Below are 15335 nucleotides of genomic sequence, written 5' to 3' on the forward strand. Positions count from 1 at the left end.
TTGAACTGCAGAAACCAGTGGACCGGCGATAAAACTAAATTAACTAATCTTCTTATAATTAAAAACATGATTTTCTGCAAAAAATTGAAATTTGTTTTTACTTTCTCCGTTACTGTTGTTGTTCTTCAAGATCTCTCGTTACTTGTCAAGTAAAAACATTGTTTGGTTACAATCACAAAAAACGTCTTGTGGTTACAATGAAACTCCACTGTTATTACTAAATCGAGCTATGTATACCTTTTGATATACGATGTTTAGTGTTTTATTATGAGTCGTTGCACCGGACCCTTTACCGCTTCCTACGTTTAGTGCTTACTGTGACTGTTGGGGAAGAGGCGTCTTCACGAGTCACCACAGGTGGGCGATGGCTAGCAAGAACATCGTTCCACCACTTCTCATACACTTCTACAGAATGGTAATCGTCCTTCTTCCCAAGCTTATCAAGCCACGCGCGAAACTTGTGGTATTCTTCTGCTGCGACCTCAAGCTCCCAACCTAGTAGAGTACCCTGCCTCTCCCATCGACGATACACTTGGTACCGATTGGTGATAGCTGATGCTAAGATGGTAAGATCCCCCGCTTGCTTAAAAATTTTCATCCTTGTTATTAAGTTTTCTCTAATACGTTCCCAGGTTTTCTTCAAGTCCTCATGGCTTTCGAGCTCTTCCGAGTCCATGTCTTCATTGAACTCCTGAGACATGGGTTCAAGCTCGTCCGAATCCATGTCTTCATTGGACTTCTGAGACAATGCAAAAGATCCATTCCCAACTCGGCTTCTTAACCTTTCATCTTGGAGTTCCTTATCTAGGCGTTCAGCTTTCACTACTGCCTCATCTCGCTCCTGCACCAAACTTTCTATTTTAGCACGAAGACCACGAATTTCATCCTCCCGAGCCCGAACCAACATTAGCCGCGCTTTCTCTTTTGTTTCTAGCTCCTTCTTTTTGGCCTTTAACTCTTTTCTACTTGCCTCCAGTTCTCCATCTCGAGCAGCCAATAGAGACAAGATATGGAATCAAGATATGGTCCCATGCCGCAAGATAATCTGCATCTCCACATCGTCCTTGATCCCATGGAACGTTTATGTTAAACCCTTCACCTGGACCTTCCCCAACCATGTTATAACCCCCATCGTCACCCGATGGATAGAAACTTCCATGGTCATACCTAGCCACAAATGCATTTCCACAAGTAAGATCATGTGAAAAAGTAGCTTGGAAAGAAGAAGTAGACAGAGTATGCAGATACATACCTATGAACAGAGAATACTAGTATGTGGGGATCTTTCCAGAACATCTTCTGTGTACCATTTCCGTGATGGATATCCCAATCAACAATCAGAATTTTCTTGATACCTAGATCCGGCTGCATTCAATAAAAGCACGAGAACATAAGAACAAACACACCAAAGGAATGTGACCATATAATATTGAGAGCAAGTAAAAGATACTAAAAGCATCTCAAAAGTCAATAGATGTCGTTACTCTTTGGTTTAGTAAATAACTAGCAGCAACGACCACATTGTTGAATAAAGAAAAACCCCTGGCTTCATCTGCCTCAGCATGGTGCCCTGGGGGCCTGACAATAGCAAAGCCACAATCTAACTCTCCTTCTGCAACTTTCTCCGCCACCTGTTACATATTTCAAGAAAACATCAATCGTCAATCGGACCATCCTAACAATATTGAATCTGCTTTTGTAAAAGAGATAACTCTTATGCATCTCTCGTATTACCTCTACAACAGATCCAGCTGCAAGATATGCGGCTTCAGATAAACCTCCGTGAATCCAACTGTGAAGCAATCTTGTCTCTCCGAGAATCTTTCTGATTTGTGCTAATTTAGTTCACTAAGTTAACATGTTTTATTGTGTGAACCAATTTGAGATGTTTATCTTCCGCTTTGGTACCACCAAGAACCATACATCTGGAAAAGGAGACACCAATATTGTCCGTACAGAGAATGCAAAAATAAGCAAAATCCAAGAACAGATTTTGATGGATACAACACTCCCGAGAGACTAGATTCCACCTTCCGACACTAATTGATAGACTTAATGAGTGAAAACAAAAAAGAAAGGAGTAGAAAGTTTCTTCACATAAGTCAAACCCAAAACCGCCAATAACCTTAAGTAAAAGACAAATATTATTATGAAGAATCTCAAGTAAAAGAGATTAAGAGAATAGAAACACTTATACTATATATAGAACAAAATTCAGATTTAGAAAATCAAATGTCAGGAAAAAAATAAATTTGGCTAAGTTTCTGCATTTACTAGGGCTTAAACTCCAAAAAGACAACAAAATCGCAGGAGAAGAGGAAAGTATGAACCTTTGAGTGACTCCGGCAAGCTGAAGCTTTTCCCAGATAACTCTGATGCGGTCGGGACACTCTACGTGAACCTCACCGTCGGGTGTGTCGTGTTTGCACATCGTGTCGTCGTAAACAAGACCCACCTTACGCTTGGTTTTCCCGGCGGCTTTACTGTCGCAGTCCTTACCGGAAGATTCGCCGGCCATTGTTATCTCAGAGAGATGTGACCGTCTTATCTTTCCAAGAGCAATGAGAGAAACTGGAGGGTCAACCAAGCAGCAAAAACAAAACACACTCTAAACTCTGAAGCTATTAAATTCTAAGTATTTTTGCTTTTAAAAAAAAAAAATCTTCTTTTTTTTTAATCTAAAGAGCTTCTTTGGAGGGAAACTGGGAAACCTAGCAACTCAACCAATCAAAGTCTGACAGCTCATAATCTACTAGAACCGATGACCGGTTGAACCAATTTAAAATTGGTGAACCGGTGTAGAAAACTAAACCCAATTTTCTGCAAACGGCATATAAATTTATTTTTATTTTTGTTTTCGGTTTGGTGAATTGGGTTTCTGTGGAATAAAAAGTATATAGAGGGAGTTCATGTGCAATTGTAGTTAAGACTGCCTAAACTAACGCTGAAGAGAATGAACAACACTGAATCTGGAGTGTGAAAACTCTACACTTATTTTGATTCTTCACTTCACAAAAACGTTTCTGTACTTGAGCTGTCTTTACAATGAAACTCCACTGTACTTACGACTACGATGTCACGTTAACACTCAAAACATCTCTTGATTCTCTTCTTCTTCTAGTATCCTCAAAATGTCAAAATCAAGCTATGTACCTCTAAGCTGTTCACTACGACTGTACCTCAAAGCTGAAGCAGCTTATCTAGCTGCAAGCTGGTCTTTCTCCAGAAGTTCCACAAGGCCTCGAGGAGGGTATTCGAAGAAAACTAATCCTTGAGGCTGTTCTTCTGATCTGCTGGCTAGCCATTCTGCACACGAGTTCTCTTCTTTGGAGATTTGGTAAATGTCACACTCCCATTCCCTCAAGATCATGTCCTTGCACGATCCCAGAATCGTTCTACTTTTAGGAGACAAGTACGATTTTGTTGTTAGAGCATTGATGATCTCAAAGCTTGTTGTCTCCAATTGGATTCTTCGGAAACCGCTGTCCCATAGAAATTTGAGGCCATGGTATATAGCCAAAAGCCCAGCTGCAACTTCAGATATGCTCTTATGGCACCTAATGTATCCAAACAACCACTTCCCTGATTGGTTACGCACTATTCCAGAGGATACGGTTTGATCAGACAGGGTGTTTAAAGTTCCTTGTATATTAAGTTTCACCAAGGGTGGTGCCCATATCTTCTCGAAACCAGGAGGTAAACTTGCTTGTTTGCTCAACTTCCCCGGTGATCTTGAGGGAGTGTTTTTTGATTCTGCAATAAGCTTCAGAGCCACATTCGTGGTAAAGCATTCAGTGTCTATATCCATGTCAACAACATCCCCATCATCAAACTCTTTATCAATTTGTGAAGCAGTTCCGGGAACAAGTGCTAGTGAGTTTTTGATCTGAAGAAAAAAACCCCAAAGGAAGTATTCTTTTTTCTTCTGCGTATTGATGAGAACTGCAAACACAAAATGGAAGTTCTTTGTTTTTTCTTCTGGAAATCTCAAAATGTAAGTTATTCAGGACAAAAAATAAAAAATATCTTTAGTGATACAGTAGCCATACACTGGGAGGTCTTGTCCAATAGCGTCGAGGAGAATATCAACAACTCAGTGCCGTTTATACCAATTTTAATCATGGCATTGGGAGTTGCTATCGCCTCAAACAGATGAGTATATTCCTCTTTAAACCTGAAGAATTAGTGTACATACCCTGATTTAATAAGTTTTCTGATAACAGCGATTCAACAAGAAGAAGAAGTTTGTCCTTCATAGAAAAGGGCTTTTGAGTACCTCTCTGTTTTCTTCTCATCTGGGAAAAGGTACACTTCGACATTCAATAGCGTTGGGACTCTGCCAAACAGATCAATAAGAATGTTGCATGTAGGAAGCAATTCGACCTTGAGTAATGCAGGAATCGCCTTAGAAAGTCTAAGTGCCTTCCTCGTGATAGTGGATGCCGGTTTAGCCAAAAACTTGCAGTCAAACTCAGGCGGTGTGGCAGAATCCATAATGCGTCCGCTGGTACAGTTGTTAAAAGGAAGAGTTCATTTTAACACAAGCAAAGAGGAACTGTTGAGCTAGTAACTTGTAAAGGTCTAAAGAGACTAGTCTACAAAGGAATCAAATTAGGTCACAATACAAGTGCAATATGACATCATGAGTCTTAATATGGTCATGCTCTAGAAAACGTAGCAAGTTTCGGCATTTCCAAATCTTAAGTTTCAACCAAGTAGCATATGCATAATGTGAAAGAGTTTAAGTAGTATGCGTAATGGCAATTATCTAGCAACATAGAGTGGTCTAGTTGACGTTTCTAAAAATAATGTAATGTGTCAAGTAACTCACTTCCAAGTAGGATGCTGAGCTGGTAGAAATAGAAGTAGCTCCGATAGTTCTTCATTAGAGACTGATTGACGTATCTCTTTGAAACCATTATCTTTAGCTTTATCACCAACTTCCACAATTGTCCCTAGAGAAACCAAGAAAAAGCAAGACATGTTTTTTTAGCCATCATGTGCAAACAAGTTTAGGATTCTTTGGCTTTCCGAAAGGAAAGAAAAGCAAAAGATATCACCTTCTACATTTTGTGTAGCATTAGCAGCTTGTTGCTTGATTATTGAACGAATCTGCAAAGCACGTGGACTAGGAGGCTCGATCGTCTTTGATTGAAGGAGCCTTGGAGTGGTTTTTTGTCTCGCTGGTGCAGTAGTCAGACTCAGAGCTCGAAGACCGCAAACAATTTCTTTTCTGAAACCTTCTGCAGGAAAAGCCAAGACTCGCCTTGGTGCTTCAGGAGTTGGACGAGCCTGGACATGTCTTGGTGCTTCAGGAGTTGACCGAGCCTGGACAGGTCTTGGTGCTTCAGAAATTGGACTAGACGGGACATGTATTGGTGCTTTAGGAGTTGGTTGAGCCTGGACAGGTCTTGGTGCTTCAGGAGTTGGACGAGCAGGCACAGGTCTTGGTGCTTCAGAAATTGGACGAGACGGGACATGTCTTGGTGCTTCAGGAGTTGGACGAGCCGAAACAGGTCTTGGTGCTTCAGAAATTGGACGAGCCGGGACATGTCTTGGTGCTTCAGGAGTTGAACGAGCCTGGACAGGTCTTGGTGCTTCAGAAGTTGGACGAGACGGGACATGTATGGGTGTTTTAGGAGTTGATTGAGCCGAAACAGGTCTTGGTGCTTCAGGAGGTGGACGACCCGGTACATGTCTTGGTGCTTCAGAAGTTGGACGAGCCAGGACAGGTCTTGTTGGTGTTTGAGGAGTTCGACGAACTGGGACAGCGTTTGGTACTTGATAAGTTGCACGAGCACGCTTAACAGGAGAAACCGGCATTACATTGCTTCCAGATGAAAGTTTCATAGCTTCCACGGGTGAAATCAACTTAACTTTAGAAGGTCTAGATATTGGATTCCCTCTGGGAACTGGATTTGAAGATTCAACCCTCAGCTTACTCCTACCAGGAACTACTTTGATCGAATCTGATGGCAACTGACCAGGACTCATTCTGAATTGATGATAAATTCTCAACCTTTTAACCTAAAACAAAACAAAAAAAAACGAATCTTTAATAAAAAAATCATCCAACCGAAGATGAGAAGAAATTAATATCAACGAACTGATTCAGGTAACTAACTCTATATACAAATCCAACGACTCTCAAAGAAATCGTATGTACAGTAGAGAGGTTCTATAAATCGAAACCCTAGATTACAAAATCCTAACAAAACCCATTAAGCGGGTGAAAAGTACGGAACGCGTGACAAGGAACAGAGCAGATAAAGCTGAAACACAGAATCAGTTAGCCGAAGAGCGAAGATTTTCAGAGAATCATCAAAGACAACTTTTTTTTTGCTTGCGTAGTACGAAATATAAAGCGAGAAAATAAAAATAAATGATCAGTAAACCCGAGAGAGTACAAGACGAACACAGGGGAGATGAGAAAAAAAAAATCAGAATGTGAGTTTCAGATACCGAAACGATTCAACTTACTTACAGAGAAATCGAAACCGCCGGTGAGTTTTTGTCGTTGAAAAGGGGAAGAAACACATACACACTGTGGAGAGAGAAAGTAAGAGAGAGAGAGAGAGAGAGTGGAGCCGAAGGTGTGGGGAAGAGAGGGGAAACGAAGAAGACGACAATTATCTTTCTCACTCTCTGAGAATTTGATATTTCCGGATATCACCCCTATATCTTTTTTACTTTTAACTAAAAAGACCCCTAATATTCTTTAACTATTAAAGAACATGCCAACTTTTCTTAAATTTACAAAAACATCCCATGTGCTAGTAAAGGAGTCGAGTAGAATCCGACTTCTATGTTTGAGCTTCTATAGTAATGTTTTGGTGCATTTAACTTTTGGGAAATTCATACCTACTTAATATTATGTTTTACAATGGTTAAACATGTTTTTTTTTTGTTTAATGGCGTGTTAAACCACTGAAATTTATGAAACTTGGATTTGGGTATGTGACATTTTATGACATAAACATGTAAATTTGAAATGTATATAGTAATTAACAACAACAAAGAAAAAAAACATAAATGTACGTTTAATAAACGGGTCCTGCCTGGCTAGTCCTGAAAAGCTATAAGAAAGGGTTCCTATATTTGGCAACCTCTCGATTATGAGTCCATATATTGTCATCAAAGCATCTCTTATCATCTTTCCAGGAAACTTCGTGTTCCTGGCCTCTTTTTTCATAAATGGTTATGGGTCCTTCCTTGCAGATACATATGCGTTCGTACGACTTTGTGTGGTAGCATATAGATATAAACGAAATTTTTAATTACAGTACATGGGGTAAAAAGTGATTAATACCTTCTTTGACTCCTAGCTTCATTGAGTAGGAAGAAGAATTTAGTTATGTTCATTCATTAGTCATATAGTATATGACTTTTTTTTTTTTGAACAAAGTCATATAGTATATGACTTGATCCCAAATGACAATGAAATAAGTCCAATCTCTCAGTTAGCTAACAAAATGACTTGTGACTCAAGAAAAAAGAAGAGACCAACGTATTGTGGTGGCTCTTGAATGGAAAATCTTTCCCACATGGGCTTGAACAGTGGAGATATTGATCAATCAAGACACAGAACAATCTTCTTCAATTTTTCATCAAAGGGAGGGAGAGAAACTGAAGATTGGTTTCATCACCTGGTGAGCGTGGAATTGATTCTTCTGTAGTGTGCTGATGAATAACAGGCACTACTTGTTCTACAACTTGATTAGTTCTCGATGATGGAGCAGCTCCCATCCAATCTTTCTTATCCACAACTTGATTAGTTCTTAATGATGATGGAGCAGTTTGACGATCAATAGGAACTTGGTTATCCACAATTAGTTGCTTGGTTCTTGACAATGGAACAGTTTGATCAATAGAAACTTTGTTAACCACAACTTGTTCCACTTGAACAGTTCTTGATAACTGAGCAGCTTCTTTTACTTGATGATTAGCAGATGATGGATCACGGCACTCTTCACATAGCCAAATACGAGGAACACGATGTAACAGCATCCTGGCGCAGTAACTTAAACACACACACACACACACACAAAACAAAGAAAAGTATTTATATCAAGAACATTAACAAAATGAGTAAACAGTAACAAGTATAATAAAGCAAAATGAGTCAATATTACGTATGCTCTCTTGTATCTCTGCACTTGACGCATATCATTATCGAAAGCTCATCAGCAACACTTCCGCATACTTCGCAAGGCTTCTTCTTGGTCTTCTTCTTCTTCTTCTTCTATACATATGTAGAAAGTTAAAGATCGGTGATAAAGCAAGTCGAAATCTTGCTAAATCTTTACAATTTAACACAAAAAAAAAAAGAAAGAAACAAAGACTCAGAAATCAAGAAACCCTAAAAAGATGCAAAAAAATCGATTCTTGATGATAAAAATGCAATTGCTTTCATAAAAAAAATCGAAAACCCAGAAGAAGAAAATCGAAAAACGAAGAAGCAATTTTACCGCGGAATCGGAAAGGTTAATATCTGAAGTAAATGGCGAATCTTTTGATCCAGACTCGTAACCACTTTTGTCCACCACCATTGTTATCAAATCAATCAAGTCACAATTAAAAAAAAAAAAAAAAAGTCTTTTGGAACCCAAAAGTTTCGATCTTTCTTGGTTTTCTTGAAATCGAAGAGTCAGTTTTTTTTTTTTTTATCTCAAGAGCGAGCGACGACGAATTTGGGTTTAACAAACCTTTTCTTGCTTCTCCCCAAACCCAAATCTTGAATTATTGTTATTTTTTTTTCTTTTTTTTTTTCTTAATATGATATATACAAAAAGTATATTTCAAATTGTAGTATTTCTATATTGGGTTATTTATAAAATACGGTTTAGCAAATAATTAATGTTTTAATCTCCGATATCTAAGGAATTGGTATTATCCAATTTATATTATTCACCTTTTGAGTTACAGAGGAAAAAGAAAGAAAAAAAAAAAGTAAGAACAATCTGCCGACGTGGCATTTTCCAAACCACTTATTTTATCCAGCTTTTTCACCAAGTTTTCCTCCTTTATGTGTGTTTATATTTATTTTTACCATAGTTTTCTACATATACTTATGTATCTTCTTACTCTTAATTTGCAATATTGGCTGTCAATAAACAAAAAAAATAATAAAAATAAAGTATTGATAATGAATGTATGTAAAACATTTGTCAAAAAGATGGTTACAAAGAAGATTGAAACTTTTCATATCATTTAAAGAAGAAAAATTAAGAGTTTCCTAAAATGGCCTAGTTGTGAGACAAGTTCAAATAGTAAAAGCATCACATATCCCATTTATTATATAAACTGTCTCCAAATCATATCACATATCATTTTTTTGGTAACAGCAAAAAGGAGTTTGTCATAGCTTCATCAAAGTAGCCAGACAAGACTCAAAGAAGAATGTACACAACAAGAGTCAAAATAATGACCATCAATCATAGACGTAGCCAGCCGGAATCAAAGTGACTTGTGACCCAAGAAGAAAAAGAAAAGCTTTTTAAAAACAACCCTAAATCCATAGATGTCTCTCATGTCATCATCCGTCAAGCTACACAAACCTCTCTGAATAAGCAAGCATTCAGAATTCAGATCCCGAATCAGAGGGAAGATTCAAGTCTGGTATTTTGAATGGAGATGTATCCATGGGCACATGAGAAGAAGACCCTTCATTACTCACTGGACTGGCATGTGCCTGTTGTGGAGCTTGATTACCAGATTCGCATGTTGTCATGTTGTGATCATGAACAACTTCGCTACCAACAACTTGATAACTAGTTCTTGATGACGTAGCAATTTGAGCAATGCGACGAATAGGCACAACTTGATAACTTGTTGAATTTGTAGCAACTAGGCGACCTGAGGTAAAACACTCATCACATATCCACATCCTAGGAACAGAATGTTTCATCACCCTCGAGCAATAACTGAAACATATACATAAAAAACCATAAAATTCATGGAAATTAAGATTCGTGTCCCTTAAAACATTTGAGAAAAAGAAGAATGAAATTGATCTTTACGTATGCTCTCGTGTGTCTTTGCAGATGAAACATGTCATTATCTCATCGTCATCGGCATTACTACCGCAAATCTCACAAGGCTTCTTTCTCTATACGTAGCAAAATTAAAGATTAATTACGAATTAGGAAACGGGTTTCTCTGAATCTTGCTACCGAATCACAGAGAGAGAGAGAGGAAGAGACTATTCTCAGAATCGACAAGGTCTAAAAGATGCACACAATGATTTCTGATTACAAGAAGAGATGTAAACCATAAGTAAGTTTAGCGTTTTACCTCGGTAAGGCTTATCTCTGACCCTGAAGAAGTTTGTGAAGCTTCTGATCCAGCCTCATATCCACTTTCGACGGCGTCCATTGTTATCGATCAAGGGGTTTCTTCAATGGCGTTGACTGAAACCAGGTTTTTATCGTTTTCTTGAGTTAGAAGAAACAGTTTTTGTTTTCCTCTTATGTGCTTGAAATCCAAAACTTGAATCTTGTTTGATTTATATACGAATGCAAAAGTTCAAATTACAAGTTCGCAGTAGAATCTGTAGTAGTATTATTGATTAATCAAATTACAGATATATATGGAAAATGAAAATCCGTATTTATTTATATGCGTACTTTTTTTTATTTAAATAGTAAAATTTCATACTTTGGTTTATAGAATAAGTTTGGGATCAACTATGAACATGAATAAAGTTTACCATTTACCGTCAATGGAAAAATATTAACAAATAAAACCTTCTTTTATTTAGTACCCATGAGTTTAGAGCTGAAATCTTTGCACAATAGACACACAATCAGAGATTAGTAGCATTAATCTATATAACAATTTCTTTGAGCCACTCGACACTCGCATTGAATCAATCCCTCTCCTTGTAACGTCGCTGCAATTGCTTCCCAGAACTCCGGTGGTTGGTATGTCTGAATAAAGGCTGATTCCACCAGAGGCAATGAAAAATATACATAACATCAATCTCACTTGGAGACTTAATATTAAAGCTATGATGATAAAGCTCTCTAACCAAACTGAATCTACTAACTGGAAGGGTCTTAGATTTAGAAAAAGAAGGAAATAACCTACTTCAGAGTCATTGTCAACCACATCTCCATCATCAAAACGTTGAGCAGTTTGACTGGAAGTTCCTGGAAGAAGTGCTAAAGACTTCTTTGTCAGGAGAAAAGTTCCCCAAAGAAAATTATTTGTTTTCTTCTGCATCTTGATGATTACTGCAAACAGAAAACGGGTTATATTCATTATTGAAGCCAGTGACAAATCTGCAAGAATACATTAGGCTTACTCTGGGAGGACTTGTCCAGTAGTTTTGAAGAGAATATCAACAGTGGTGTGCCGTTAGTATTAATTTTGATCATGGCATTGCGAGTCCTCATGGCCTCAAAGAGATAATCACGTTCCTCTGTAAACCTGCAAGAATAGTAAGTTTTGTGATAACTAATGAACATGAAGCTTGTCCTTGTAGAAAAAGAGGCATGTGTACCTTTTTGTGTTCTTGTCATATGGGAAAATGTACATATCGACATCTGAAAGCCCAGGGTTTCTGTTCACAAACAAATCACTCAGAAGATTGCCTATAGGAACCAATTTGACCTTGAGTACGACAGGAATCCCCTTTGACAATCTGTAGGCCTTTGCACGGACTTTAGATGCCGGTTGAGCTAAGAACTCGCCATTGAACTCAGATGGTGTAGCAGAGTCCACAATGCGTCCCCTGGTATAGTGGCAGAAGGAGAAAATTATAAAATATGCACATCTTCAGTTTCGGGCTTTTCAGAAATGTAACACAGCCTCATGCTAAAGAAACTAAGGAGGTCTCCTTTTTAAGAATGTAAATAAGGCTAAGCACAATGAGTGAAAGAAAAAGGTAATCTGCATACATATCACATGGAAATTAGGAAGAGATCTGATTGTAGCATAAAACATATTTAGTAGCACAAGAGGACATATTGTTTGGAGTGATCAGTAACTTACTTCCAAGTGGGCTGCAAAGCTGGACGATATGGAAGTAATTGCAACGATTTCTCTGATAAGATTGATCGGCATATCTCGTTGGAACCGTTATATTTAGCTCCATCACCAACTTTCGATTTTGATCCTTGAAAAGCCAAAAAAGTTTCAAAATCAGCAAGATATGATTTTGGTCTTCCGAGTAAAAGAAGTGTGGGATATTAGGCCTTTGAAAAGGAAATAGATAATTCAGAAAACCCATAAAGAGAAGAAGCAAAAGACACCACCTTCTACTACTGCTTGTGCCTTAGAAGATTGTCTTATGAATCCTGGACGAATCTGCGGTCCCTGCGGAGCACGCGGACTACGAGGCTCAACCTTTTTAGGTGGACGGAGGGTTATATTGGTTTTGTGAGCCGCCACTGAAGAATTAAAACTCCTAGCTCTTGGAAACCAAGCAGTTTCTTTTGTTAAGCCCATTGCAGAACGAGCTGAAACTGGTCTTGGTACTTTAAAAATTGATTTATTGCCTCCACATGAAAGTTTTCTGACTTCGTCTGGTGAAATCAACTTCATCTTCGATGTTTCAGGAATTTTTTTCCATTTGGGAACTGGATTGGAGGACTCTACCCGCACTCTATTCCTAATACTTCTAGGTACTGCTTTGATAGAACCTGAAGCAGGTTTGTTTTGAACAGGTCTCATCGAACAATCAGCACAGACAAAATGTATTGAGGTCTCAAATGAATTTCCCCGCATGCAATAACTGAAAAACAGAGATCAAATCGAAAGAGAATTAGTGAAAGACAATCAAAATATTCATTTGATTACATAAGCAAAACTTATAAGATATGATATTACTTCTCACCGGTGTTCACAAGCCCTACGGCATTTCGAGCAAGTTACAAGTAACTCCTTCCATCCTTGATGTCCACATGTTTCACAATTTGACTTCTACAATAGTTGCAGTAAAAGAGAATCATCAGCAAGCAAACACCAGCTTGGGAAGCAAACGAAAATGTATAGTTACTCAAGGGATCCCAGTAACTCAACACGGAATTTTTGAAAAGCAATAAAAAAGACCAGTGTAGTAAAGCCATAAAAATGATACATACATACAACCTAAAGACAGAGATCAGGAGCCATATAAAGGCATAAACGATATGGGTATGCAGACATTTTTCCAACTCTATTGTTCTTTGTTAACTAATTACCGTTTAGGAATAACTCTTGATCCCTCAACACTTCTAAAGTAGTTGCACTGTTCGTCGTTTAAAGGAGATATAATATAATGCTTCGATCAATAAGAAAATCATTGATAAATAGTGTCATGCAAAGATGATTTTGCAACTCATCAAAGAGAAGCAAGTTGCTCGGATCAGTGGCCAAGTGTAATGTACAGTATAAGCATGTACAGTAAGACTGAATACTGATTAGAGTATTTCAAACAATAGACTCAAAAAGGAAATCTTTTTTATTTAAGAGTAACGCCAATATGATTTTGCAACTCATCAAAGAGAAGCCATACTTACCTTTGATAGATTCGATTCAGCTATAAATCATGTCAAAAAAAACAAAATCTTAACTTATATATACACGCACAGGAAATCAAATCTGATTATTTCAAACAAGAAAGGAAAGCTCACTCAGAACAAAAAAAAAAAAATATCAATACACAGGGGAACCAAAAAAGGAAAAAATCATTGATCAACACAGTACAGTTAACATATTGCAACTCAGGTTATGATCATACTTGACCAAGCCAGAACTCATTTCAAAAGGAACATCTTACAACACAAATCTCCCCTTTCAGGAAAAAATTAGCAACCTTTTAACAAAAGCAAAATCGAAGACAAGTAATCTCCGAAAGCCAAGGATTCTCATATATGTTCCATGTTCAGTAAAAGATTTCCCAAAAAAGGAAACCCTAGATTAAAAACCCTACACATTCCCCAAAACCCATTTTAGTACAGTTGCTAAACGCGTGATACCAAAAATGTAGATACACCAGAAAAATCAGTTGGTCCAGTGAAGAACCAAACTTTCAGAAAATCCCCAGACAAAGATCTGAAACACCCTTGCTTGTGAATTACGGAACCAAAGGAGCAACAACGGTAATGAAAAAAAAAATCAAGAAAAAAAAAACTACGAAGACGGAGCAGACGATGGGAAAGCAGAAAAAAACAGAGACGGTGCTGCTACATACCATACTACGGTATGCTTAGCGTCTTACGAAGCTCTAATGTTAAAAACTCACCGGAAAGTTTCGATTTTTGATGGAAAGAAAATGGGTTTAGAGAGAGAATGGAGAAGAAATGTGGGGAGAGGTGGGAGCTTTGAGGGACCAGCAAGAGAGAGAGTGATAAAGAGTCATTACGCGGAAGACGAAATGTTTTAAAAAACGAAAATTGCAATATCTGTCCATTCTCTAACTTAATTTTTAAAAAGACCCTCAACTTCTTAAAATCTTCATAATTACCCATAACCTATTCTTTTGTTTTCTGTCGTCAACCCATCATAACCTACTCTGCACTCCTATCAACTTAAATCACTATTTTGGCTAGCTCCATAGGTTACAATTTTTGAATTTATTTCCAAAAATGTCTTTTCAACTGTGATGTGATTGACAGCTTCAAAATTTATATATTGGTTGCACAGTAAAAAAATTATAATATATATGTGTTGTAGTATTATCAGTCATAGACACTTGAAAATAATGCATCAGTGAAAATTGTTCTTCTCATATTACCAGACAGCAAAAAAATAAATAAACAAAGATTCTCAGTATATCTCTTAACACCACATCATAAGTCATACCATAGTTTACCAGAAAGTAAAAAAAACTACATCACCACATCACTTTTTAAAAAGAGTTGGGATGGTGACAAAGAACATACTGGTGCATATCCACGGAATATACAGACTGATGCATAACGACGAAACGCAAGCGGAACCAAAGTTACAATAGTGACCATAAGCAGTGCTTTCTGTTAGGTCTAGTGACTACTTTTAAATTTATAACATTTCAAGTTTTACGATTAAGAAGCATCGAATTTATTTTACAGTTGAACATATATCCAACACGTCAAATGTATATTATATTGATTCTCTGATCGAAATTATGGTTTTATTATTGATGTTAAATACGTTTAGTCTATAATAGTACATGGATGGGACCAAAATCTCCAATACCCTTTGATTGTAAACTGTTGTAAACTCTAATAATGTTGTACTAATAATAGTATTAATTAGTACCACTTTTTACAGTTTTACTTGATAGGCTCTAAACAAGTCAGCAAAAACACCAATATTTAATGCCGTTAAATTATTAAGTTATTCTAGTTTAGTGTTATGGTTTTATGATG

The 15335-nt window shown here is 37.5% G+C and overlaps 3 protein-coding genes and 2 pseudogenes across 8 annotated transcripts; all 5 read right to left on the reverse strand.

Annotated features, from left to right (window-relative positions):
- Nucleotides 1-118: 118 nt before the first annotated feature.
- On the reverse strand, nucleotides 119-2542 carry LOC104763617 (histone deacetylase 5-like; annotated as a pseudogene). The gene is made up of 5 exons (XR_002036531.2): nucleotides 2331-2542; nucleotides 1735-1925; nucleotides 1485-1631; nucleotides 1253-1365; nucleotides 119-1167 (listed from the first exon to the last, which is right to left on the reverse strand). The product of XR_002036531.2 is annotated as a histone deacetylase 5-like (transcript).
- On the reverse strand, nucleotides 2331-6677 carry LOC104762219 (uncharacterized). Of its 3 annotated transcripts, XM_087497951.1 has the most exons (7): nucleotides 6485-6634; nucleotides 5061-6027; nucleotides 4832-4955; nucleotides 4277-4504; nucleotides 4050-4174; nucleotides 3180-3942; nucleotides 2331-2548 (listed from the first exon to the last, which is right to left on the reverse strand). In XM_087497951.1, exons 2-6 carry the CDS (start codon nucleotides 5992-5994, stop codon nucleotides 3197-3199), a joined length of 2157 nt encoding a protein of 718 aa, XP_087354077.1. In that variant the 5' UTR covers nucleotides 5995-6027; nucleotides 6485-6634; the 3' UTR covers nucleotides 2331-2548; nucleotides 3180-3196. The 3 variants fall into 3 exon arrangements, with proteins under 3 accessions (XP_087354077.1, XP_010483772.3, XP_087354076.1); XM_010485470.3 differs by lacking the exon at nucleotides 2331-2548 and having other exon boundaries at nucleotides 2971-3942; nucleotides 6481-6677; XM_087497950.1 differs by lacking the exon at nucleotides 2331-2548 and having other exon boundaries at nucleotides 2971-3942; nucleotides 6485-6669.
- Nucleotides 6678-7299: 622 nt separating this feature from the next.
- LOC104762221 (PHD finger-containing protein 5) lies at nucleotides 7300-8713 on the reverse strand. The gene is made up of 3 exons (XM_010485471.3): nucleotides 8469-8713; nucleotides 8133-8242; nucleotides 7300-8020 (listed from the first exon to the last, which is right to left on the reverse strand). The coding sequence occupies exons 1-3, from the start codon at nucleotides 8547-8549 to the stop codon at nucleotides 7597-7599; spliced, it is 615 nt and encodes a 204-aa protein (XP_010483773.2). The 5' UTR covers nucleotides 8550-8713; the 3' UTR covers nucleotides 7300-7596.
- Nucleotides 8714-9577: 864 nt separating this feature from the next.
- On the reverse strand, nucleotides 9578-10374 carry LOC147923099 (PHD finger-containing protein 4 pseudogene; annotated as a pseudogene).
- Nucleotides 10375-10731: 357 nt separating this feature from the next.
- LOC104762222 (PHD finger-containing protein 6-like) lies at nucleotides 10732-14334 on the reverse strand. 3 transcript variants are annotated; one of them, XM_087498180.1, is made up of 8 exons: nucleotides 14228-14334; nucleotides 12839-12924; nucleotides 12258-12736; nucleotides 11995-12118; nucleotides 11504-11734; nucleotides 11306-11430; nucleotides 11089-11234; nucleotides 10732-10939 (listed from the first exon to the last, which is right to left on the reverse strand). In XM_087498180.1, exons 3-8 carry the CDS (start codon nucleotides 12727-12729, stop codon nucleotides 10868-10870), a joined length of 1170 nt encoding a protein of 389 aa, XP_087354306.1. In that variant the 5' UTR covers nucleotides 12730-12736; nucleotides 12839-12924; nucleotides 14228-14334; the 3' UTR covers nucleotides 10732-10867. The 3 variants fall into 3 exon arrangements, with proteins under 3 accessions (XP_087354306.1, XP_010483774.2, XP_087354307.1); XM_010485472.3 differs by having other exon boundaries at nucleotides 14177-14334; XM_087498181.1 differs by having other exon boundaries at nucleotides 12832-12924; nucleotides 14228-14328.
- Nucleotides 14335-15335: the final 1001 nt, after the last annotated feature.

This window comes from Camelina sativa, chromosome 18 (genome assembly GCF_030686135.1).
Source record: "Camelina sativa cultivar CO46 ecotype springtype chromosome 18, ASM3068613v1".
Taxonomy (NCBI): Eukaryota; Viridiplantae; Streptophyta; class Magnoliopsida; order Brassicales; family Brassicaceae; genus Camelina; species Camelina sativa.

Coding starts and splice junctions, on each gene's coding strand:
- LOC104762219 (XM_087497951.1), bottom strand. CDS start 5,994: ATGAGTCCTGGTCAGTTGCCATCAGATTCGATCAAAGTAGTTCCTGGT. Junction 4,175..4,276: donor GATGAGAAGAAAACAGAGAG/GTACTCAAAAGC, acceptor CTAATTCTTCAG/GTTTAAAGAGGAATATACTC. Junction 3,943..4,049: donor ATTGGACAAGACCTCCCAGT/GTATGGCTACTG, acceptor TTGTGTTTGCAG/TTCTCATCAATACGCAGAAG.
- LOC104762221 (XM_010485471.3), bottom strand. CDS start 8,549: ATGGTGGTGGACAAAAGTGGTTACGAGTCTGGATCAAAAGATTCGCCA. Junction 8,243..8,468: donor TTAACCTTTCCGATTCCGCG/GTAAAATTGCTT, acceptor ACATATGTATAG/AAGAAGAAGAAGAAGAAGAC. Junction 8,021..8,132: donor AGAGATACAAGAGAGCATAC/GTAATATTGACT, acceptor TGTGTGTTTAAG/TTACTGCGCCAGGATGCTGT.
- LOC104762222 (XM_010485472.3), bottom strand. Junction 12,737..12,838: donor CGTAGGGCTTGTGAACACCG/GTGAGAAGTAAT, acceptor TCTGTTTTTCAG/TTATTGCATGCGGGGAAATT. Junction 10,940..11,088: donor TGGTTGACAATGACTCTGAA/GTAGGTTATTTC, acceptor TGGTGGAATCAG/CCTTTATTCAGACATACCAA.